Genomic DNA, 25,834 nt, shown 5'->3' with positions numbered 1-25,834 from the left:
ATTTACTCCCATAGATTCTTCTCAGAATTAGTGGCTAAAGTGGTGCCCTTCCTGGATTGTCACATAGTGATGGGGGGACATTTTAACTGTGTAGCGGACCAGACGGTGGATTGTAAACCCAGGAAGCTAAGGGGGGGGGGGGGGAATTGGGGGAGCAGAGGGGTCAACTTTTTATCATCCCAGCTAGGGCTTGTGGATATTTGGAGGCTTTTGCACCCACACGATAGTGAATTTACCTTCTATTCCCACCCGCATAACACCTACTCCCGGATTGATTATCTGCTCACTACACCATCTCTGCTTTCTAGGTCCTCTCATGTTCACATAGTGGATTGTGTCCTTAGCGATCACTCAGCAGTTACTATGACGATATCCTTTGCGGGGGGAAGGGGAGAGAGGGTGTGGAAGTTTCATCCTTCACTGTACCATGACAAAGAATTCAGGGAATACATACGAACTAAGTGGATAGATTATCAAACATATAATCAAACAGCGGATGTAGATGTGGGCATGTATTGGGAAGCATCGAAAGCAGTGATGAGGGGTCACATAATAGCCTACACTGCGGGGAAAAAGAAGGAAAGAGAGGCAGACCTGCTGCGACTGTCTAATGAATACCATCAATTGAGAAGAACACATATAGGTACTATGAATGCAAGAGATCGCTCACGCATATTAGAGGTTAGACACCAAATAGACGAAATCTTGAATCAGAGGGCGCAACGGGATATATACTTCCAACGCTTTAAACTATTTAAATGGGGGAATAAGCTGGGAAACTATTGGCAGCACTGGTAAGGCCATATCGTAAAAGGCAAACCATCACAGCTATCAGGGATGCGGCAGGGAGAGAACACACCACAGATAAACATATTACACAGCAATTCGTCACCTACTACAGCTCCTTATACGGGGCAAAAGGGTTTGACTCCGAAGCATGCGAGGGTTTCTTTCAAGATATTTGTATACCTACACTTACACATGATCAACTACAAACTCTTAATGGTCCTATAGTGGAACAAGAGATCAGACAAGCCATCAAGTCTTTAAAGCTGACCAAGGCGCCAGGACCAGATGGCTATGGCCCAGAGTATTACCGAATAATGGCGGACTTGGTGGCGGGCCCCCTGGGAGCTTGGTTCAATGGGATAGTGGATAACAACTTACCTATACAAAACAATATGGCCCATATAGTACTAATACCGAAGCCGGGCAAAGACTTAACTCAGGTGGGCTCTTACCGACCCATTTCATTGCTAAATCAGGATATTAAAATCCTGGCTGCTATAATGGCTCGGCGAATGAACGGGGTGGTCTCTTCCTTAGTTCATGAGGACCAAGTGGGATTTGTCCCAGGAAGGCATGCCTCGATGAATATCATGAGAGCCCTCCTGGCTATACAGGAATGTAGGGGCAGAGGGGGCTTGGAAGTGATTGTGGGGCTTGATATGGAAAAAGCGTTCGACAGAATTTCATGGCAGTATTTGTTCTGGGTCCTGAACCGTTATGGCATAACAGGGGCATACATATCTTGGATTAAAGCGCTTTATACCCTCCCTGTGGCCAGACTGCTGCTCAATGGCACACTTACAGAGAGCTTCCCCTTACAACGGGGAACCCGGCAGGGATGCCCCTTGTCACCGCTCCTCTTCTTGCTAGCTATAGAACCGTTAGCTATAACAATTAGGGGAACTAGGGCCATACGGGGGATCAGGGTGGGCAAAAGGGACTTTAGAGTAAATCTATTTGCAGATGACATTTTAGTATACCTGGCTAATGGGCCTAGAGACCTCCCCCGGGTGCTGGCAATAATAGGTGATTTCGGGGACATATCGGGGCTGCGGGTCAACTGTTTAAAATCAGAAGTGCTCCCGTTATCAGGAAGCACTGCAGACCCGGGCTGGTCGGGATTGCCAATACCCCTAGCGCGAGGAGCCATGAGATATTTGGGAATCTTTCTTAGTGTTAATACATTGATGTTCTACAAAAAGAATGTGGTTGATATATTAGAAAATATCAGGAAGCTGTGTGACAGATGGAAGCACTTGCCGCTTTCTCTGATGGGCAGAATAGCCTTAGTTAAAATGGTTTTACTGCCAAAGATCTTATACCCCTTACAAGCGGCCCCCATATGGCTGTTACGCAGAGACGAACGTTTATACCGATCTATCATACGTTCCTTCATCTGGCAGGGGAGGGGAGCACGGATAGGGCACCAGAAGCTCTCTCTGAGTAAGAACGTGGGAAGCCAGGCACTGCCTGAACTACGCCTATATAACGTGGCGGCACTTATGCGATTTATTTTTGAGGGAATGACGGGTACTTACTGGTTTTTGCCGAGCGGAGGACTGGAGGATTGGAGTGCCCCATGGTCATTCATAAATCTAATACATATGAGGCCTAGTAATATATATGATACAGCAGGAAGACTGGCCTTTCTGCAGCCTCTGCGAAGGGCGTGGGCCTGGTGGAGAGGGCATCAGAATCGAGCACCAGAGGCATCCCCCCTTCCTGGGGATGATGGGCAATGCAGATTTCCCGGCAGGCCTAGGATATTCTATATTTGACAAGTGGAAGGAGAGGGGATGTGTGATGATGGTCCATCTTATGGCACAAGGGCAGGAGCAGTTAGAATCATTTGATCAGCTGAAGGAGAGGTGGGATTTCCCCAATAAGCATTTACTACAATATCTTCAAGCACGGCATTATTATACTTCTTTACAACGGACACATGGAGACCGATGGCTGTGGGGGCCAATGGACAAGATTCTATTGCGTATACCGTACAAGGCGAACAGCCTATCCACATGGTATAAAATATTGCAGATGCATAGGCCTCTGGGAGGGATGGAAAGATTGATGGATCAGTGGAACAGAGAGTTGAATAGGAACTATACTATTAAAGAATTCAGTAAGCTTTTCTCCAATATCTATGACATGGTTAAAGTAGCAGATCTGCAAGAAACTCAATACAGGATATTGCACCGAACATACATTACAAAGGCTAAGGGGGCAGTCATGGGCCTCTGGGGAGAGGGTCAATGTACCAAATGCCAGACAGGGTGGGGGACTTTTATTCACTCTTTTTTAGAATGCCCGTCTCTTTCACTGTGGAACCAAGCATTTCAGGTGATTAAAGAAGTCACAAACAGGCAAATAGAGTGGGATTATGCAACCTTACTATTGGGAGACCAAGACCTTCTGATTGCCCAGGGCCTTCCTAAGTCACATAGGAGATTTATATATACATCCCTCTTATTGATCAAAAAGACCATTTTACAATTTTGGATACAACCAGAACATCCCCCGGTAGAAGTGTGGTATAATAAAATGAGAATGGTGGGTGAGAATGAGTGCCGTATCTATGCCACCTCAGCAAAGCTTACCACCAGGCAATATCATGGTCTGTGGACAGCCTGTTTAAAAGTGTTATCTTTACAGGGCAATGAGGGAGGGGGGGGAAGGGAATGGGAGGGTATGAGGGGAGCGTTTGGGATAGATGTTGAGTTCTGGTGTGGGATAAAGTGGTGAGCGTGAAGTATGTTTGGAGAAGGGGAATAAAACAGAAAATGCAATGTGTAGTGCGAACCAGGCCGATGATTTATGGTTAGATGCTTTGTAAGCTTCAAAATAGAATCTTTATGTGTTACTGTATACACATAACTGGAAGTTTTGGATGTGTCTGTGCGAGCACTGCTGTACTGTGTTAATAAAAATAAATATAAAAAAAAAAGAAACTCCTTGGGGTCATTCTGGATCCCCACTTGTCTCTTGACCTCCAAGTCTCGTCCATTACGAAGCGCATGTTCCTGTCCATGAGGTCCCTCCGGCGTATCACAAGCATTACCTACCATTTGCCCTATTCAGGTCCCTCATTCATTCCCTTGTCTTGAGCCATTTCGACTACTGCAATGGAATTTACACCGGTTGTAAGGAACATGCCCTTAAGAAGCTCCAGACAGTGGAGAACATGGCGGCGAGGCTGCTATTTGGCAAATCTCGATTTGAGGCAGCAACGCCCCTTTGTGAGAAGCTCCACTGGCTCCCGATCAAAGAACGGATTGAATTCAGTCTGTGCCCTTGCACACAAGATTATATACGAGGAAGCTCCAGCCTACATGTATAGCCTGGTTGACCTCCCACCCAGAAATGCCGTGCAGTCATCCTGCACCTATCTTAATCTCCACTTCCCCAACTGCAGGAACTTAAGATACAAGCTGCTCTTTGCCTCTTCATTTTGCTTCCTGTGTCCCCGTTATTGGAATGCTCTGCCATCAGCGTTAAGAGAGACCTCTGATCACGGCCTATTCAAGAAATCCCTGAAGACCTACCTATGTGATCATTCATTCTCCTCAGCTGCTTGATCTTTTGCATCTCCACCTCCTTTCCCTTGCAGTTTTCCCTCCCTTCCCCTTATCTTCTCTTTTCCTCTGCTTTGCACTAGTGCTGTTTGTTGTACTTTTCTCTTAACATTGTGCGCCACATAGAGTCTGCCTTGGTGGGATTATGTGGGATATAAATGTTCACAATAAATAAATAAATTAGGAAAATAAATTTAGGAGCACAACTTTTATAGAATAAGGCTCTAAGCATCTAGCGCTTATTAACTGCCAATTATTGGCATCAATCATGTGCGTGAGTACTGTTCTATAAACTAAGCGCCAGCTTATAGAATTACCTTTCATGACTTCTCTGTGCTTACTTTTTATCTATGTACAAAGGCAAATTTACAACAGCCTATCTGCATGCATAAAATGCTGCCCTGCATGTTTAAGTCCTTTATAAATTAGCTCGCAAAATACTACGTGTCCCAACATCAGTCATTGAAAGATCTTAACATGCATCTGAGAAAAGCATCCTGAAATCCTTTAATGCTAAAACAATCTGAGTCCAAAAATGTGCTTTAGTTCTTAACTTTTAAAATAAAAATTAACTCTTATTTTAAATACTTGCCTAATGCTGTTATAATTGAAGTTATAGCACTTTTAGGGTTCTGTTTACTAAGCCGCGTAGGCGACTATGCACACCCAATGCATGTCAATTTGTGGTTACCGCCTGGCTACCGCATGGCCCTTGCGATTTCTTTTTTGACACGCATCCGATACACGCACAGAAACCAGTCAGTAATGATCATTCTACACGCATAGACGATTACTACACAGTTAACGCGTTAGACCTTACCGCTAAGTCAATGGCTGGCGGTAAGGTCTCAGACCCAAAATGGATGCACACCAATTTTTATTTTGACGCATGTCCATTTTCGGCAAAATTTTTTTAAAAAGCCTTTTTTACAGGTGCACCGAAAAATGGATCTGCTCGTGCCCAAACACACACCTACACTAGCGCAGCCCATTTTTTGGCGCTCCTTTGTAAAAGGGCCCTTTAGCACTGATAAAGCTGCCTTTTCATTGGTTAGCATCTTATCGTGATCTTAATATGCATGGAAGGATTGCACAGTTGGTCACATGCTGATGTATGACAAATCACAAGATCTTTATTTTCCCAAGTACTGTACAAGATATATACAGAAAGTTGTTGTATATTATATTCCAGTACTAAGAGAAGGTGATGGTAATTGTGCAATCCTGTTGCACGCATTTAGGAGTAGATACAGTGAGGAAAACCAGGAATGAAACAGAACAGCAAATTTCCAGCAGAAAATAAAATACTGATATAGATATATACACATATACCCACAGAAGAAAATGGAAACACCATTCTGCTGAACAGCACCAGCTTACCTCTGCTATGGAGCAGATGGAGCCCAAGGCTTCACCTCGGAAGCCATATGTCTGGAGGCTCTGGAGGTCTTCGTGGCTGCTAATTTTAGAAGTGTAGTGCTTCACTGCCATGACAGGTACATCTGCAGCTTTGATTCCATCACCATTGTCTCGCACTTCTATCTTATCGAATCCATAGCTTTCCTGAAAAAAAAAAAAAAAAGCTAATAGTGTAACAAGCACCAGACAGTTGAAAATGGCCAATCTTATTAAAGCCCTACCTTTCAAGTTTTTAGATACTTGGGCTGCTGTTTAGTGGGCATTTTGTGCCACATGTTTTTTGCATTTAAATGTAATATTTTTTTATAAGTGCATTTGAATGTTTTATGTACTGCTGCACCTTGGTCATTTTGGAGGTAATTTTACACATGGAAAATGGCTTATAAATTTGGAAGGCTATATACAAGCATATATAAATACAAGAAGAACATATGTACTTTCATGCAAATCATGCGTACTCAATCCCAGAACATAGTTTGGGCAGAGAAGGAACAGAGCTGCAATATATGCATTTACACATTTGAAGAGTAATTTTATCGCCAGGACATCTACAATGAAATGGCAAAAGGGGGCCTAAGTGGCTATAATATAGCTCAAACGCTCATAAAATCGCAGCTAAAGGGAAGCTGCAGAAATTTACACCTGCTTGGGAACAAGTATAAATATTTGCATGTGTTTTATATAGTAGGCATGTAAATTGCAACTCGGCCCATACTTCACCCCAGAACACAACTATAACTAGATCATGTAAACATGTGTGTTCTGGTCATCATGGTGTTCATTTTCAAAGCACACAGACTTACAAAGTTACACAGTAAAATATGTAACTTTGTAAGTCTTTGTACTCTGAAAATGCGCCTCCATGTGAACTTTCACATGTGGGGTAGTTTATGGTAAAATTATGTATCATATCTGATAATTTTCTTTCCCTTCATCATAGCCGATCAATCCATAGACTGGTGGGTTGTGTCCATCTACCAGCAAGTGGAGATAGAGAGCAATCTTTTGTCTCCCTATATGTGCTCCCTATATGTGCTGCCGGAAATTCCCCAGTATGTCGATATCAAAGCTCCATCCGCAGGACTCAGCACTTAGAGAATTACACCCACAAAGGGACACTCTGCCCAGCTCACCACTGCCGAAGCGGCGGAGGGGAAATATTCCAGCGCACCACCGCCGGGGCGGTGGGCTGGAAACCACACCCGCCGACACGGGGGAAACTGGCTTATCCTGCTACCGCAACCGCGGGAGGAGCTGGCTTACCCTAACACCGTCGAAGCGGGAGGGATACAAAGCTACCCTACAGCCGCACGAAGCGGGAGGGAGCGCCGGCATAATTTGGTTATCAATCCAGCCACTGCCGAAACGGGGGGAGAGGAAGCAGCAGCTCACTGTAACACAAAATCGTCTCAACTCGAAGAGACTTCAATTGGAAGAACTTGAACACGAAGTCCTCGTGAACAGGAAATGAAGACTGAACTTGAACCTGAAATATAACCAGAACACAGACAATACAGATATCTGGGAGGGGCTATGGATTGAACGGCTATGATTAAGGGAAAGAAAATTATCAGGTATGATACATAATTTTACCTTCCCTATCATCAAGCCAATCAATCCATAGACTGGTGGGATGTACCGAAGCAGTACTCACCCAGGGCGGGACATGGAAATCCCTGAACGCAAAACTGAAGCCCCAAACTGGGCCTCGGCCCGAGCAGCCACATCCAAGTGGTAATGCTGCGAGAAGGTATGAGCCGACGACCACGTAGCCGCTCTGCAAATCTCTTCCAAGGAGACAGATCTGGCCTCCGCCATCGAGGCTGCTTGTGCTCTAGTAAGCTTCCTTGATGTCCAGGGAGGCCAGGAATTCTCCCTTTTTCACCGCAGCTATTACGGAACTTTCAAGGCCTGATTGACTCCCTTGAGGTCGAGAATAGGCCGAGCAGATCCTTCTTTCTTTGGCACCACAAAGTAAATGGAGTAGCGCCCCTTGCCAAGCTGATCTACTGGCACCGGGACCACTGCGCCCAGGCGGATCAGGTTGCTCAAAGTCTGCTGCACGGCAGCTGCTTTGACCTGAGACTTGCAAGGAGAGTTTACAAACCCGTCTCTTAGGGGTCGGCAGAACTCTAGCTTGTAGCCATCTCTGATGACTTCCAGAACCCAAGCGTCTGAAGTTACCCTGGTCCACTCGCCCAGAAACGAGGATAACCTTCCTCCTATCTGCACTGGGCCATGAACCAGGTCCCCATCATTTGGTACGCGACCCTGGGGGTGGGCCGGAGGACAAACCTCCGGGACGGCGGTCCCTACGAAAGGAATGCTGCTTGGGGGAGAAGTTCCGTTTGAAGGAAGCGGAGGCAGAGGAGTCCGACTTGCCCGATTGGGTAACTGGAGAATTGAATCATCGACGTGCTATAGACGTAATCTACTTGGATTTTAGCAAAGCTTTTGACACGGTTCCCCACAGGAGGCTCTTAAATAAACTAGATGGGCTGAAGATAGGTCCCGAAGTGGTGAACTGGATTAGGAACTGGTTGACGGACGACAGAGGGTGGTGGTAAATGGAGTTCGCTCGGAGGAGGGAAAGGTGAGTAGTGGAGTGCCTCAGGGATCGGTGCTGGGACCGATTCTGTTCAACATATTTGTGAGTGACATTGCCGAAGGGTTAGAAGGTAAAGTTTGCCTATTTGCAGATGATACTAAGATTTGCAACAGAGTGGACACCCGGGAAGGAGTGGAAAACATGAAAAGGGATCTGAGGAAGCTAGGAGAATGGTCTACGGTTTGGCGAATAAAATTCAATGCGAAGAAATGCAAAGTGATGCATTTAGGGAGTAGAAACCCACGAGAGATTATGTGTTAGGCGGGGAGAGTCTGATAGGTACTGAGGGGGAGAGGGATCTTGGGGTGATAGTATCCGAGGATCTGAAGGCAACGAAACAGTGTGACAAGGCGGTGGCCGTAGCGAGAAGGTTGCTAGGCTGTATAGAGAGAGGTGTGATCAGCAGAAGAAAGGAAGTGTTGATGTGCCTGTACAAGTCGTTGGTGAGGCCCCACCTGGAGTATTGTGTTCAGTTTTGGAGGCCGTACCTTGCGAAGGATGTTTAAAAAATGGAAGCGGTGCAAAGAAAAGCTACGAGAATGGTATGGGATTTGCGTTCCAAGACGTATGAGCAAAGACTTGCTGACCTGAACATGTATACCCTGGAGAAAAGGAGGAACAGGGGTGATATGATACAGACGTTCAAATACTTGAAAGGTATTAATCCGCAAAAAAATCTTTTCCGGAGATGGGAAGGCGGTAGAACGAGAGGACATGAAATGAGATTGAAGGGGGGCAGACTCAGAAAAGATGTCAGAAAGTATTTTTTCATGGAGAGGGTGGTGGATGCTTGGAATGCCCTCCCGCGGGAGGTGGTGGAGATGAAAACGGTAACAGAATTCAAACATGCGTGGGTTATGCATAAAGGAATCCTGTGCAGTAGGAATGGATCCTCAGAAGCTTAGCCGAAATTGGGTGGCGGAGCAGGTGGGGGAAGAGAGGTCGGTGGTTCGGAGGCGAGGATAGTGGAGGGCAGACTTATGCGGTCTGTGCCAGAGCTGGTGATGGGAGGCGGGACTGGTGGTTGGGAGGCGGGAAATACTGCTGGGCAGACTTGTACGGTCTGTGCCCTGAAAAAGGAAGGTACAAATCAAGGTAAGGTACACACATATGAGTTTATCTTGTTGGGCAGACTGGATGGATCATGCAGTTCTTTTTCTTCCGTCATCTACTATGTTACTATGATACCGACGGGCTTCCTGGAATCGGCCCTTAGAGGGACCAGGACGGGCACTGCCGGCCCGAGCCCTGACCTCCGGCAACCTCTTGCCCTTGGACGTGCCGAGCTCCGTCACGATCTTGTCCAGCTCGTCCCCAAAGAGCAGCTTGCCTTTAAAAGGCAACTTGGCTAGGCGAGATTTAGAGGCATGGTCAGCAGACCAGCGCTTAAGCCAGAGTCACCGCCGCGCAGAGACTGTCTGAGTCATGCCCTTGGCCAAGGCTCTCAAAACATCATACAGCAAGTCTGCCAAGTAGGCCAAACCCGACTCCAGGGTCGGCCATTCCGCTCTCCAGGAAGGGTCCGAGGGGGAAGCCCGCTGCAAAACAGACAGGCACGCCCTAGCCACGTAGGAGCCGCAAACCGAGGCTTGCAAACTCAGAGCGGCCGCCTCAAAGGACGACTTTAAGGCCGCCTCCATTCTCCTGTCTTGGGCGTCCTTCAGGGCAGTGCCACCTTCCACCGGCAGCGCCATTTTCTTAGTCACGGCAGTGATTAAGGAATCTACCGTGGGCCAGCCAAAGGCTTCTCGTTCCCCCTCAGGAAAGGGGTACAGATGGGACATAGCCCTGGCTACTTTCAGGCTCGCCTCAGGGGCATCCCATTGCGCTGAAATTAAGGTCTGCATGGCTTCATGAACGTGGAAGGTTCTAGGCGGGCGCGTCGTTCCCAGCATAATGGCGGAGCCAGTAGAGGCTGAGAGAGCGCCCTCCTCCGGAGAGGCAATCTTCAAAATGCTCATGGCCTGCACAAGCAGGTTGGGCAAATCCTCTGAGCGAAAAAGCCGCGCTGCAGAGGGGTTGTCCGCTCCATCTGAGCGAGGATCAGTCTCTTCCATCGATTCCGCTAAGGATCTCTGGGAGAACTCAGACACAATGCCGTCATCCACATCAGAGGAAACCGAGTCCCCCGAGGGTGGAAGATCCACCTGAGGGCGCTTAAGCATAGAGGCCTCATCACCCCAATCCGAGGGGTGGGCAGGGGCAGTGTTCTGCATAAGAAAGGCTTGATGCAGCAGCAAAATGAACTCAGGGGAAAACCCCCCCAGTCTGTGCATTTCTGCAGCCTGTGCCGCGGCCCTAGAGGCGCCCTCCATCTGCGCTCCCAGTAGCAGGGAAGAGGCGTGTTGCGCGTCCAAAATGGCGTCCGGCGCGAAACTCTGAGAAGGAGCCGAGCGGGAAGAAGGGCGTTTTAATTTCGCCGACTTCTTACTGTCGCCCGATTCAAGGGTGACCAAGCTGTTAACGTCTCCCATCTCGAGGGCGGCCCAAGAAGAAGCCGACCGAGCCGCGTGGCCGGTCACGACCGGGAGGGCGGCCAGCGGGGGATGGGCGCCTAAGGCAGGAAAGGCCGCCGCACCGGAGGAAAAACCGGTGAACTCTCCCGGTTCCGAAAGGGCGCCCAAAAAGGGCGACTCTACCTTCGATCCTCCCGCTTCCCCGCTAGACGCGCGAACGCGTTCCGGGGAGCGTCTTTTCGCGACCTTGCCATCCGCAGCCATAGCCACGTGGAGACCGTTCGGGGAACCCCCTGCCCGCTAGTAAAAGGTAAAAATTACCTGCTTCTTGCTCCGAGCAGTGACAACTTGTTCCAGTGAGCAGCTGCAAATGGACGTCCTTTTTGAACGTTTTAAAAAATCTGTTTTTTTTTTTTTTTACGGAGCCAGCGGGAGGGGGGAGAAAAGGAGGGACCTGGCACCACCAGGTTTGCACTTGCTCACGAAGAGCCCTCAACCCGAGGTACTCAACAAAACCTAAACAATTAGGCTTGGAGACCTAGCCAGAGCTGCTGCTGTGTGACCACACACCTGCTGAGATAGAGAACATACTGGGGAATTTCCGGCAGCACATGACCACATATAGGGAGGCAAAAGATTGCTCTCTATCTCCACCTGCTGGTAGATGGACACAACCCACCAGTCTATGGATTGATCGGCTTGATGATAGGGAGACACATTTTACACATATATACTATCACATACATACAGAAGTGCATTTACAAAAGTACCCTCGCAGTAGATGCAGACATTTACACCTGCCTCAGAGCAAGTGTAAATCTGTGCTACAGCATTTGTTTTGTATGCTAATGGGGATTATTGTAAGAATCTATTTTTTTTAAAGACACACCTGTGTTGCTTTTATAAAATAGAGTGAAACTTGGGCTTATCTGCTAATTTCTCGAGTCCTGCTAGACCAGTCCAGACAAGTGGTTTGTGTACCCCAGTCAGAAGATGGAGGCAGAAAACACCGACTTTCAAGAATATCACCCCCTTTTGCTACTAGAGCTGAGAAACATTGCTCATTATTTATGGTTTGTAAGAGTATTTAGCTAAGTTTATTTTCTGTGGGATTCTGGCAGAGTTTAGGGGAAACTTTACTGATAATTCAGCTAAAAATGTTATTGCTTTGATTTAGATTATTTTCATGTTTTTGCTTGTGTGTGTATTGTTGTAAGCCTCAAAGAATCGTAGATGTTGCGGGATTATAAATGTTCTAAATAAAAAGGAGGAATTTGGTGAGAAACACAGAATTTTTGTTCAATGGGGTGTTATGTTATTGTATTATGATTTTATCTATACAACTTGTTTCTCAATAAAAATTTTTAGATATTAAAAAAATGTTCTAAACAAAAAAATAAGGGTTGGTACAGCCCTGAAACCTGACACAGAATTTGGAACCACTAAATCACAACAAACACGTATATTACAAGGCAGAAAAAGGTTACATAAATATCATGTGATAAAGCCTTAGGAACAGGTAACAAAAATGCCTAATTCTTTGATAGGTGAGCTTCTTAATCACACTCAGGTAAATCCAAGCAGCCATTGTCTTTACATAGTGCATCGGTCCACGCATCCACAGTCTTTTTAAAAGGTATGCCTTTTTCCTTTCTCTATTTTTGGTATAATAACAGTTATGCTTTTCATCTCACACTGTTCAATCAACTGTCATACATGCATTGTCTTTTACTCTTTTTCTGTTCATAGACCTCTTCGCTATTCTCACCTAGCAGTACAGTCCTATCCTTATCTTCCTATTGTCAGTTAGTATTTTTTTTCATCACTTTTTTAAATTTCATTACCATTCCAGTGTTTTAACACCCCCTATGTCTACAAACAATGTACTCTGCTTACTGTTTTAGTTCCTTTTTTATGGACTTGTATTTTTTTATGTATTTGTATTTTTTAGAATAAGACACTTTAGGAATACATTTGATTCTTTCATCTACACTGATATTTGCAGTTGATATCTATATTTGATGCTTACGTTACTTTGATATGTTTATTATTATTATTTTTATACATTTTTATCTGTTTGTATTGTAGACTCCTGAGGCAGGCACAGTGCCGTGTCGAATCTTTGAGTACTGATATTATGTTATTGTGTATTGTTTTATATATATTGAATCTTGAGTACTGATTTTATGTTATTGTGTATTGTTTTATATATATTGAATCTTGAGTACTGATTTTATGTTATTTAGTAGTGTTTTATACATATCATAGCAATAAACTTTAAGCCTGATTGATCCTGGGGGTTGTCTAGCCTTCCTCTGTTCCCACTCATTTGTGCACAGACTAGATGGTGGACCATATCTGCCATTATTTACTATATGTATTACAATGCACTTGAATCAGAGCAGGTATAAATTCATGTAAGAGCATCAGCATGTTACTGGGGCTGGTTCTGGTCACCTAATTTATAAAAGCAAATAGGAACCTAGGTTCCTTTTGTAAAATGTGCACATTTTTGTCTATTTTTATAGGCTCCCTTAATAAAATTCTCTCTCACAACAACCAACTTATACTGAAACTAGCTTGCTGCTATACATGCTGGTCAGCACATTCTTTCCAGGTCTGTAGTGATTCCAACAACATACCAGTTTAACATCAATGCTAGAGGCTCTGGCATCAAGAGAGTTCTCCACCAGCTCCTTCACCAAGCTGACAACAGACGTGATGACCTGAGAGCTGGAAAGCAGGCGGATGGTTGCAGCTGGCAGCTGCTTCATTTTGTCTTCTGGTGGTAATAAACTGGGCTTAAAATATAAGACAAAAGTGGCATGTAAATACTGGATCACAGAATTTCAGATCTTCTGAGTGTCAGTTTCTTATTCCAAGACTACTTTTTATACTGTCAAAAAGGCAAAGTTGAGTAATTACATGCTTATATGTTTTGTAATATGTTCTTACTTTGAATTTTGCATGTTAAATTACTTTCTGTAAAAGTATTTATTGCTTGGTATATGATGTAAAATCGTATAAAGAAATAAAAAATGCTGCAATCCTACTTTCCTGGCTGCAGATTATTATTATTTATTATTTATTGCATTATAAAAACAGGATTGCCTTAGTCCTATCATCACATTTTTTTTCAGTCTCTTGGCCAGCAGCAGAACCCTCCCCAATCTTTGTTTGGTCTATGAACATTTTGTTTTCAAATGTGAAAGAAGTCCTTAAGCATACTATAGAAATTCGGAAAAATTATATCTTACCTGCTAATTTTCTTTCCTTTAATAGCACCAGACTATCTAGGACATGTGGGTTTGTACCCAGATGGACACAGAGAATAAAGAATTGCATTATGCCTTATAGAGGCATATGCAAAGATTCAGTAATAAATATCAAAGCAATGAAAATAAAGGATTAAAAGCTAATATATATATATATATAACCTTCTTCTGTACAAAAAAAGAAATTAGCATTGCTTAACAATAGAACTAAGAAACTTCCCCCCAATATTCAAAGCTATTTAACCGGCCACATGTGGCCGCTGAATGGTTAAATAGCATATTTTTATTTTTTATTTTTGTTACATTTGTACCCCGCGCTTTCCCACTCATGGCAGGCTCAATGCGGCGAATCGGCGCCTAAGGTAAAATTAGTCCTTACCCGATAATTTTCTTTCCATTAGTCCCAACAGATCAATCCAGAGACAAGTGGGTTATGTCCCTCTACCAGCAGGTAAAGATAGAGAGAATGCCAGAGCTCTGCCATAAGGGATACTGCGCAGCAGCCTTTCTTTCAGTATAATCGATACCAAAGCAGTAAGGAATAAGCAGACCACGAATCAAACTCCCGCCTCCGTCACAAACAGGAAGGAAACCAGCGGCCCTGTGGTCAAACAACCAAAGTCTCACTCCTGTACCAGCCTGCCATGGAAGAGATGTCCATAATACCATGAAACAAACAACATCTGCAATAATTTGAATCCAAATCTGAAAAGAACAAAACACACAATCAAGAACAACTAAGGGTGGGCCTCTGAATTATCTGTTGGGACTAATGGATAGAAAATTATCAGGTAAGGACTAATTTTACCTTCCATGGCATCTCACAGATCAATTCAGAGATAAGTGGGATGTACCAAAGCAGTCCCCAAATAGGGTGGGACCACAGAGCCAGAACAAGCCCCGACAGGAAGAGCCATAAGACCCAGAGAGAACTCGCCATCCCAAGACAGCATAGGAAAACTCCAGAACCAAGAAAAGCGGCTCCAACCAGATTCAAGAGAAAGGAGCCCAGGCCCAAGCTGCATAATGAAGATGACAACGACTCCGTTACCAGAGAAGGGTGCAAGACCTTCCAACGAATTAACAAGTAAGACCCACACCCAGAGACGAAGCCAGAACCAACTTACATAGATGGAACCACTCTGGAATCCGAAAAAAAAAAAAACAGAAGTCCAGCAACCAGCGGCAGAAAAGAGAAACCCATGCCAGCTCGCAAAGGAGTACAGTACAACAGCCAGCAACAGCGCAAAGCCCAACAAGTCTCGAGAGCCAGCAACAGGGCCAGACTCAACAGGCAGAGGCGACAAATGTCACACCAGCTAGCAACAAGAAAAGCATGGCAGCCAGAGCTGCAAAGTAGGCCAACCAGAAATGACACAAGGTTCGACAGTGGGGAGGATACTCAGCCCACCCGCCAGAGAAAGACTAAACCTGGGCAACTCACATCCCGATCCCCACTAGGAGGCCAAGGCCCAACATCCAAAGCCAGATGAATAGCCAGAGAGAGCTCCCAGTATGCCCTCCCACAAGAAGGTGAGGCTTGCCAGTCAAGAGACAGAGCAAAGCCCGACAGAGGAGCCAGGCATGAGATCCCAAAACAGAGCCAGACTTAACAGGCAGAGGAATCTGGCCTGACTGCCGGAGAAGGGAACAGAATCAGGCAACAGTAATGGAGCTCAGCCCGACGACCAGAGGTAGAATAAGCCTTTACCGCCAGAGACCGGAGAGGACTGAGAGCTAGAGGCAGAGCAAAGCTAGACTCCCAGAAAACAGAGGAAGGCACAACCTGCCACAATGGGCATGGCACCACAGGGACCAATAGGGCAATGCTGGAACTCCAGAAGCAGGGCCAGACGAGGCATCCAGAGACTGAACTCTGGTCGACATTCAGGGACGAAGCACAAAAGTATAGAGAAGACTATGTTACTACTTTACAAACATTTAAGGGTGAAGCAGAATTACACTCCACTCAAGATGAGGAAACCACTTTTGCAGAGTGAGCTTTCAAGAACTGAGGAGCTGGCTTCCCTGGCAAATTATATGCAGAAGACATTGTACCTCTGAACTGTAAACCCCCCGCCCCTAAGGTGGTCTAGGCTAGGGTTACCATATGGCTCCAGAAAAAGGAGGATGGATTGAGCCAGCCGGGTTTTACTTCCATTGCTTTCAATGGAAGTAATTGAGCCAGCCGGGTTTTACTTCCATTGCTTTCAATGGAAAGCAATGGAAGTAAAACCCGGCTGCTCAATCCGTCCTCCTTTTTCTGGAGCCATATGGTAACCTTAGTCTAGGCAGCTGCCTAGATTATGCCGAGGATAGGTGGATAACAGGAGTACTCGCTATTATTTATTTGTTGGGACCAGGGAAGGACTAGAATATACCAAGGAGGCCAGTTCTGCACCAGATGTCACACAATGGTGAAAACCACCACCTTTACGGTCCTTCAACTGATGAGAGTACAGCTTCAACCATTTCAATACAGATGGCCAAATATTTACAACAGCTTTCTCCTCTCCTCCAATCAAGCACAGAAATTACTCAAACCACTCACCAGTGTGGTGAGGGCTTGGCACCATTCACTTGCTGGTACACTTAAGCAGAGACTAACTGTGATCAAGATTTAATCAGTTAGTTAAAAAAAAAAACAAAAAAAAAAAACTTACAGGCTCCTTGTTGGCTAAGTGAAACACACTATGGCTCTGCAGTGATGACTATCAGATAGTAAACAGTTCCTTTTCTCCTCCTGCCCCCCTCCCTGTCCTCGGAGTTCCATGCTCCCCTCTCCTCGGAGTTCCAGCTCTCCCTCCCTCGGTCTCTGTCTTTGGAGTTCCATACCCCCGCGTGTCCGTCCCTCTCTCTCCTCGGAGTTCCATGGCCCCTACCTCCCTCCCTGTCCTCCACGTTCCAGGCCCCCCTCCCTCCCCTTCGAGTTCCAGGACCCCCTCTCCCCCTCCCGTTCCAGGACCCCCTCCCGTTCCAGTTCCAAGACCCCCTCCCTCCCTCCCTCTCCTCCCAGTTCCATGCACCCCCTGTCATCAGAGTTCTACACCCCCGCGCCTCCCTCCCTCTTTCTCTGTGCCCTGCGAGTGGAAACAGGACATGTGCGGCTGCCCCTCCCCTTCGTAAGTGCCGGCTGTCTCTCCTGTGCTTCCACTTCACCCACACCTCCCCATGCCACTATTCCTTCTTTAGGTATTCCCCCATTTTTATTTATTTATTGCATTTGTATCCCATATTTTCCCACCACATGGAGGTTCAATGTGGCTTACTTGTTGCTAAAAAGGAGGTTACAAAATTTAGATTTGTAGAAGTCTAGTACATAATACAGGAGTACAATAAAGAAAATCGGTACGTCTGAAATCTAGTATTTTGAGTTTTGTATGTCCGAACTCCACTTTTGCTGTTATGTCAAATCATATCGTGTGATGATCACTATTACCTGGGTAGGTACCCACATGGACAATGGAAACACATCCTCCATTTGTAAGAACTATATCCAATGTCGACCCTTCCCTCATGGGTTTCGTCACCATTTGTCTGAGCAAGACACCTTTGACAGGCACCCACGATCTACTTCTTTCCGATTCTGCTGACACGACGTTCAATCCACATCAGGCAAGTTGAAACCTCCTAACAATAGCATCATACCAAGCTTTTGAATATCTTCTATCAGATCTTTGTCCAGCTTCTCCATTTGTGCTGGAGGACTGTAGATAACATCCGTGTAGATACAGTTTCCATCTTCTCTTTCCAGGACAATCCATATAGCTTCTTCCTTTCCCCAGGTTCCCTGCATTTGAGCCACTCTGATATTGTTCGCACTGTTAAATATTTGTATTATTAATCAGCACTGCTATCTTGTGACGTGAATATTGCATTTGCAGAATATAATTTATTTTTGCTGTTATTTGTTTATATAATTCTGAACTCTCCTTTTGTTAGGCAAAAAGCTCATGAGAGAGAAGAACTGACACCTGACTGCCAGTGATCAGTCTCATGAAACTTCATCATTGCCAGCAATTATCCCTCTGAATAAAGGAAACTTAACTGACCAGTTTGTCTAGAAGTATTAATTAGCAGACTGAATCCACAATTTTAGTTACCTGGCTGCCGTGATCGTTACCATCTGCTCCTGGGAGGAAGCTCTGCGTTGAGATCTGTCCTGAAGACAAATGTACCTGGGTAAGAGCTTTTCTATCTTGTTTTTTCTTGAATAAGTATTGATCAGGAATTCTGGATCCCAGCTGCAGACTACATGAACAACAAACAATAGTTACAGCTAGAAAGGTCGGTTTGAGGTTGTTGGGTTTTTTTTTTTTTCAGAAGTATGCGTTGTGTATGTGTCTCTGTGTCAGTTTTGGCTTCTGTGTGTTTGTATTCATTTATCTGTATCTTGCTCTCAATTCTGGTTTGTAGCCTTTAATAGAGAACTTTGGCTCTTTCTTGTTTTCCAAAGTAATTCTATGCTGTTAAAGTCTGTGAAATATTTGTATTATTAATCACCATTGCCATCTTGTGGGTGAAGTGAATATTGCATGTGCAGAATATAATTTATTTTTCCTGTTATTTGTTTAAAATTGTATTCTTGAATTATTTCAACTGTTTTAAATTTAACTTAGAAAAACAAAAGAAAGAAAGAAAGACTCTATATATAATATATAGGGCTATTTTACTTCTTGATTTAAAAGACATTCACAGGAAATACAAGTCATGTGGGGAAATATTTGTAAAAATTGTAATTGGGGGAGAGAGCCAAGATGGCAGCGATGTAGGATGGCTGAGAAGTGCTCTTCCTAAAATATTTTTTTAAAAACTTATACTTTTCCTCTAAAGAGCATGCCGAAGAGGAAGAATAAGCCTCTGGGACCTCCTCTACCGAAGCTGGAACCCTCCTCTTCGGGTCAAACGTCTATCTATCTCAGCCTATTTTTCAACCCCGATTTCAGGCGGTTCCGTTGGGGTGAGGAAGAGCCCCGGTCAGGAGAGCGAATTTTCGCTCAGCCCAGCAGGGCCAGTTACCCCTCCCCTCCCACGACCAGACAAAAGAACGTTACCCAGTACACTGAATAAGGAGCACTCGAAGGGGAGACGTACCTCATCTCAGGAAGCGGTCGATGGAAAATCTGCCAAAGACATGAATCGGCTTTCAGGGGAAGGGAGCCAGCAACATTTGATAATGGCATCGAGAGAGGCAACGGGGGAAGTTTCAGTGGTTAGTTATTTTCAAGAGGAAACTTCCTTGTGTGCCTCGGTGATTAAACCACTAGAGAAACCACAGGAGATATCGCTGGAATCTACATAGTAACATAGTAACATAGAAGATGACGGCAGAAAAAGACCTGCACGGTCCATCCAGTCTGCCCAAGACTGGATACCTTACCTTGATTTGTACCTGTCTTTCTCAGGGCACAGACCGTATAAGTCTGCCCAGCAGTTTTTCCTGCCTCCCAACCACCTGTCCCGCCTTCCATCACCGGCTCTGGCACAGACCGTATAAAAGTCTGCCCTCCCCTACCCTCGCCTCCCAACCACCAACCCCTCTTCCCCCCACCTGCTCTGCCACCCAATTGTAGCTAAGCTTCTGAGGATCCATTCCTTCTGCATAAGATTCCTTTATGCACATCCCATGCATGTTTGAATTCAGTTACCGTTTTCATCGCCACCACCTCCCGCGGGAGGGCATTCCAAGCATCCACCACCCTCTCCGTGAAAAAATACTTCCTGACATCTTTTCTGAGTCTGCCCCCCTTCAATCTCATTTCATGTCCTCTCGTTCCACTGCCTTCCCATCTCCGGAAAAGATTGGTTTGCGGATTAATACCTTTCAAATATTTGAACGTCTGTATCATATCACCCCTGTTCCTCCTTTCCTCCAGGGTATACATGTTCAGGTCAGCAAGTCTCTCTTCATACGTTTTGGAACGCAAATCCCATACCATCCGCGTAGCTTTTCTTTGCACCGCTTCCATTTTTTTGACATCCTTCGCAAGGTACGGCCTCCAAAACTGAACACAATACTCCATGTGGGGCCTCACCAACGTCTTATACAGGGGCATTAAAACCTCCCTTCTTCTGCTGGTCACACCTCTCCCTATACAGCCTAGCAATCTTCTAGCTACGGCCACCGCCTTGTCACACTGTTTCGTCGCCTTCAGGTCCTCGGATACTATCACCCCAAGAGCCCTCTCCCTGTCCGTGCCAATCAGACTCTCCCCGCCTAACACATACGTCTCCCTTGGATTTCTACTCCCTAAGTGCATCACTTTGCATTTCTTCGCATTGAATTTTAATTGCCAAACGTTAGACCATTCTTCTAGCTTCTTCAGATCTTTTTTCATGTTTTCCACTCCCTCCGGGGTGTCCACTCTGTTGCAAATCTTGGTGTCATCCGCAAAAAGGCAAACTTTACCTCGTAACCCTTCGGCAATGTCACTCACAAATATGCCCTTGAAACCCTGCATAAGGTATGCTCGTGTTTTGTATCGGTTTCATTAAATAATTCTATGCAAGTAAGAGAAGTCACAAAATCAATTGAAAATGTTTCCGCTAAACAAACTCAATTGGAAATGGACATGGTGAAAGTTCAGGAGAACCAAGTTCAATTCGCAGGTGATAGATTATTGTTACATCGAAAAATAGAAAATTTAGAGAACATTACAAGAAATTTAAATTTACAACTACTTAATTTCCCATATTCAAGATACATTGCTCCAAGTTCCATAAGTTTTTGAGGGAGAACTATAAATATTCAGATCAAACATTTCCACAAGTGCAGAAGATATATTATTTAAATACAAAATTTAAACAAGGGAATTGTGATCAGCAGTTAGATCAAGAACAACAACAAGAAAGATCGATGGATATATTAGATATTTCTACATTTTTGGATAACTCTAAAGAGGAAATTAAAATAAGAGCAACGCTTTTGGTGACTTTTGTACTTTCACAGAATAAAGGAGCCTTATGAAGGCTCTATATTCAAAAGGTTCATCCTGAATTCTTGGGAGAGAAAGTGTCAATTTTTCCAGATATTTCTAAATGGACTCAACACAGGAGGAAAACATTCCTGGAGTTGAAACAAGAGACTTTAGTACTAAATGCCCGCTTCCAATTACGTTTTCCATGTAAATGTATTTTGATTTTTAAAGACAAAAAATATGTGTTCTTTGAACCTCTTCAATTGCGTAGTTTCTTAAATGCGCAGGGTAGCACGGGTAACGGTCCAAATGATTAGCTGACCAATTATATAGGGGTTAACCTGTATCTTTATTTGTGCTATTTTTTTTATCCAACTTCCTTTGGAAATAATCTTGGACTCTCCCATTATTAGTGGATCGTTTAATCAATAAGTAAATTTTTCCTTTGATGTTTTCCTCAGAATATATATAAGTTGTGGATATTGATGTATTCTTTTAAGATTATAATGTCTTTGTCTTTAATTGAAACTTACAAATAAAAAATTGTAATTGGGAATATATAATATGTAGAGTGATACCCAAGATTGCTTAGGGCACGAGAAGTCCAAGTGTGGGACTCTTGGAACCCAGGCAGATCTAGCTGGGAGCAGATTACAGGTCCTGTGGGTCAGAATCTGAGCAGAGGAGGCTTTGTCTGACTTGATTCTCAAAGAGGGAAAGGGAGAATCAGACTGAACTCTTGAGGTGGGGTCAGTATAGTTTCCTGGGGGAGGGAAACAGTTGCACAAGTTTTTTTGAGAATCCATTCAGCATAGTAATTATGGGAAATCAGAAAACTAAGTCCGGGACCCCACTTTCGGGGACTGTGGCTTACATGAGCACTAATTATGGTGTTGAATCATGTAAATAATTTGGATAAGTGGAATTGTTTCACTAGAAATTCTTATTTTGTTTTTCCCACAAGAAGGATCCTTAAGGCTTGAAATACATTTAAGGAAAAATTATGTTCTTACCTGATAATTTTCTTTCCTTTAATCATACCAGACCAGTCCAGACTAATTAGTTGTGTCCATCTACCAGGGGAAGGAGACAGAGAAAATAGTTCCAAGTGAACTGCCCCTTAAGGGTATCATGCAGTCTGCAATGTTCAGAATTTCAAATAGCCAAGCAATGGTGCTCTGAAGTCTACAATATGCAGGACCTCACTGCTCCTGCTTGGACGAAGGCAACTGCAACCTCCCCTCACAGTAAAGTAAGCGGGAGGGGTCCATACCGAGCTTGCCCAAGCACATAGAGATCTACCCCTGAATCCAGGGAAAGAACTCCATGATCCCAAGTAACAGGAGTCATACAGAGCTGACACAACAAGTGGCAGGAGATTGAATAGAGAAGATGAAGTAGGCAGCGCTGTAGGACATCCCACCATATTGAAGCGTCGTGGAACAGCCAGGGATACCTAAACGAAACAACACTCTGACAGACATTAGCCAGGGAGGGCCTCTGGACTGGTCTGATATGATTAAAGGAAAGAAAATTATCAGGTAAGAACATAATTTTTCATTCCTTGTCATCTATACCAGACCAGTCCAGACTAATGGGATGTAGCAAAGCAGTTTCCCAAAGAGGGGGGGGGGGGGGGGAAAGAAGAATGCAGAAGGTTGAAAAATCAACAAAGCTATACACACAGCAAAAACTGATCAGCAAAAAAGGATTTGAATATCCGAATCACCAGGCTACCAAAATGAAACAGAGTTAGACACTAGAAAAGGAACTGAACTGAAGCTGTAGGACATAAAACAAACGTCCTGAGCAAAAGAAAAACTACGTACTCCGAGAGTAACAAAAGAAGTAGCAAAGATACTCATGCCAAAGGACCACCCTTGGAAAGGAAGCAACAGTCATATCCGAGCAACAAGGACAAGAACTGTCTCTCCTAGACCAGGATCCACTTCTCTGAACTCTGGCAGGACAAAGGCTAACTTCCAAACCTGCCAGTCTGCCTTGAGTACAAGATGGTCGGAGGAAGCGACCCTAAAAAGTACTAGGAGTACGCAACCCCAAACAGTGTGCCACACTTCATAGAAGAAAGGAAGCAAAGCCCAGGAACCACCCAGACCGCGCCTAGTGAGAGAATCAAACTCCACAGAAGAAGAAGAAGAAGAAGAGACTCTAGAGAACCAACTAAGTGGAGTGCTAGTCTCTCCAGGAGAACCATGAAGAAAAGGGCAGTAGCATAAAAAGGTACAACCGTAGAACGAGAGTACTCCTAAACCAGCTCGCTGAGAGTAACAGACAGAGGATGAGCAGTGCCCCACTGTAAGAGCTGGATGTTAGAGGTACCTGCAGAACTGAAGCTGCGGTAGCAATGGAACCGTGTATAAAACGCAGACGAGCTGCTTTCCACATGCAAACAAGGAGCTGCGCTCCAGACACCGGCAAGGAGCTATGCTTCCTACGTAGACATGAAGCTGTGCAGCACCTGCAGTCACATAGCTGTGCTCAACATACTGCTCTGGAACTGCGCCCAAACTTAAGAAAAGAGTTGTGCTAAACACACAGAGATGGAGCTACACTCAACAGGGGAGGGAGCTGCGTTCCATACGCAGAGAGAGAGAGAGAGAGAGAGCTGCATGCCACACAGACAGGGAGCTGCGTTCCATATGCAGAGAGAGAGAGAGAGAGCTGCATGCCAACACAGACAAGGAGCTGCGTTCTACACGCAAACACAGGACTGCACCCCACACAGACCTACAGAGAAAGAACTACACTCAACAAGCGACAATGGAGTTGCGTTCAACATGCAGAGATGAAAGGTTGCAGAATATGCAGAGAAGGAACTTCACTCAACATGGAGCGATGGAGCTGCGCTCAACAAGCAAAATGCACAGACGGAGCCCCAAGGAACAGCCAGAGAAGAAGGTGCTGCCAGGAGGCCAACAAGAAAGGAGCACAACTTGTGGAAATGCAGACTGGCACTGCATTCTCCTGGCCCAGAGGGACTAAAACTACAAGAAGAGAAGGCCCCATGCCCCAAGAGACAGTCTCAGCCCCCAAGTGGTCTCTCAGCCACAATGACCACCCTCCTGGGTAACAGACGGAACAGAAGTCAACGTAAAGAAAGAACTCCTGCCAAGAGGGAGGTAAGGACCACAGGTCTGGAAGCCTCAGACTATAGGGAGCAAAATGCAGCCGTAAGGCAGTGAGCAAGAAACAACTCTCGCCAGGAACAAAGAGGAAGCTGGCCACTAACACCAAACCGAGGAAAAACCAGCTAAGGGAGAGTCAAACTCCAGACCCTGAACACAGCCACTTCCCTGCAGAAAAGTAGAGAAAAGCACAGAGCTAAGAGGCGATAAACCAGAAGCACAGCAGGAAAGAACTGCGCCTCTTACACAAAAAGGAAGGAGTGTCAAATGTGCCAGGAGAGAGGTACCTGAAAATGGAAAAGGCAAAATCCGCCTGTGCCAGGCTAAAATTCCCGCCTGAAAGCAAGGAACAGCTGTGGCAAACTAATCCTAAAAAGGCACATTCCCGTAAAGAGACACTGAACTGAGTCCAAGCAAAAGACTAGCAAGAATGGCGCTCCTGAGGGTACTCAGAAGAAGAATATGAGCTAGCAGGTGCACACCAAAGACAACTCAGACCCCCACCACTGCAGACAAACCAGAGCAGACAGGAGGGATCCACAGGGACGAGAGAACTAGAACCTCCCTAAGGAAGGAAAAACTGCTGCCAAAACAAGAATCAAAGCAACTGGTACCAGCTCGGAAGGGTCCAAGATCAGAATCAGACGCCAGCCAGCGAAATTCAAAGAAACTTTGCAAGCAGCCCCCTAGAATACATTGCCAAAGGCAGGAAAATAAATCAGGTAACAGGCAAGAGAAAGAAGGAAAAACAAAGTTTCTTTTTTTTTTTTTTTTGTAAACAACCTTCTTTACTAGTGACAGGACTAAATGAAGACTTACATTAGAGGCAGAAATTCGGATATACCTACCACCACAGAAGAGAACACCACCCACAGGGGAGACAACTTACTCCATACTCCATGCCACAATCAACCATCACCCTGCTATAAAGACAACCAGGGGAGTTGGGGAGGGGAGGGGAGGGAACCAGGGTCACTGGCTATCACCCTAGCTGGCAGATGAGGAACTCAGGACCACTGAGTATCATCTAAAACTTGCCCCAACACGGCTACCAGCAAACCCCTGGCTCCACTGTCACCAGAAGAATCTGGGACAGAAGCTACTAGCCAGCAATCCAGAGCAGCTGCACGATCCGTCCACCATCCACTAGGAGACAGAGAAAATACTGAACATTCCAAGCTGCATGATACCTTAAGGGGCAGTTCACTTGGAACTATTTTCTCTGTCTCCTTCCGCTGGTAGATGGACACAACCCACTAGTCTGGTTTGGTACAGATGACAAGGAAGAGAGGTTATAGAAAATAAAAAGGTTGCACAAGATCAATGGACCCAGTATTCTAAATGGTATGAGGACTTTTTAAAATGTGATAAAGCACATGCCCTATCAGGTTTGAAAAAATACAATGAAGAAAAAGGTTGATGTGGTTAAAGATGTAATGAAAATGAAACTAGCTGAAGTTAAAAATAAAGCAGATTCTTTTGAAAAGAGATGCACTCTTTGGTACTGTACAAAATACCTAGCCACCCGCCTGGGGTTACCCCATGGCCACTTAGAGGGTCTATCCCCAGGACAGCTCAGGTCCACCTGCACCTGCCGCTTGTGCTCTACACTAGTACCCTTCTCCCACCAACTGGGTCACAACCGCCTCTGG

The 25,834-nt window shown here is 45.1% G+C and overlaps 1 protein-coding gene across 9 annotated transcripts in view; it reads right to left on the bottom strand.

Moving 5' to 3' along the window:
- Window positions 1–25,834, bottom strand: part of PMS1 (PMS1 homolog 1, mismatch repair system component) — a 227,822-nt gene that overhangs the window by 188,962 nt on the left and 13,026 nt on the right. For 8 of the 9 annotated variants that reach the window (XR_003942805.1, XR_003942806.1, XR_003942807.1 and 5 more), the window contains exons 2-3: window positions 13,487–13,645; window positions 5,742–5,924 (exon numbers count right to left, since the gene is read on the bottom strand). Coding sequence is in view for 6 of the 9 variants with exons in the window: in XM_030209409.1 (XP_030065269.1) it covers window positions 5,742–5,924; window positions 13,487–13,645 (342 nt within the window). In the remaining 3 variants the exon portion in view is untranslated. Of the gene's footprint in view, window positions 1–5,741; window positions 5,925–13,486; window positions 13,646–18,222; window positions 18,306–25,834 lie in introns of those variants that run through there. The other variant, XM_030209410.1, reaches the window with a different exon arrangement.

This window comes from Microcaecilia unicolor, chromosome 7, assembly GCF_901765095.1.
Source record: "Microcaecilia unicolor chromosome 7, aMicUni1.1, whole genome shotgun sequence".
Taxonomy (NCBI): domain Eukaryota; kingdom Metazoa; phylum Chordata; class Amphibia; order Gymnophiona; family Siphonopidae; genus Microcaecilia; species Microcaecilia unicolor.
This window is presented reverse-complemented; position numbering and strand designations above follow the sequence as displayed.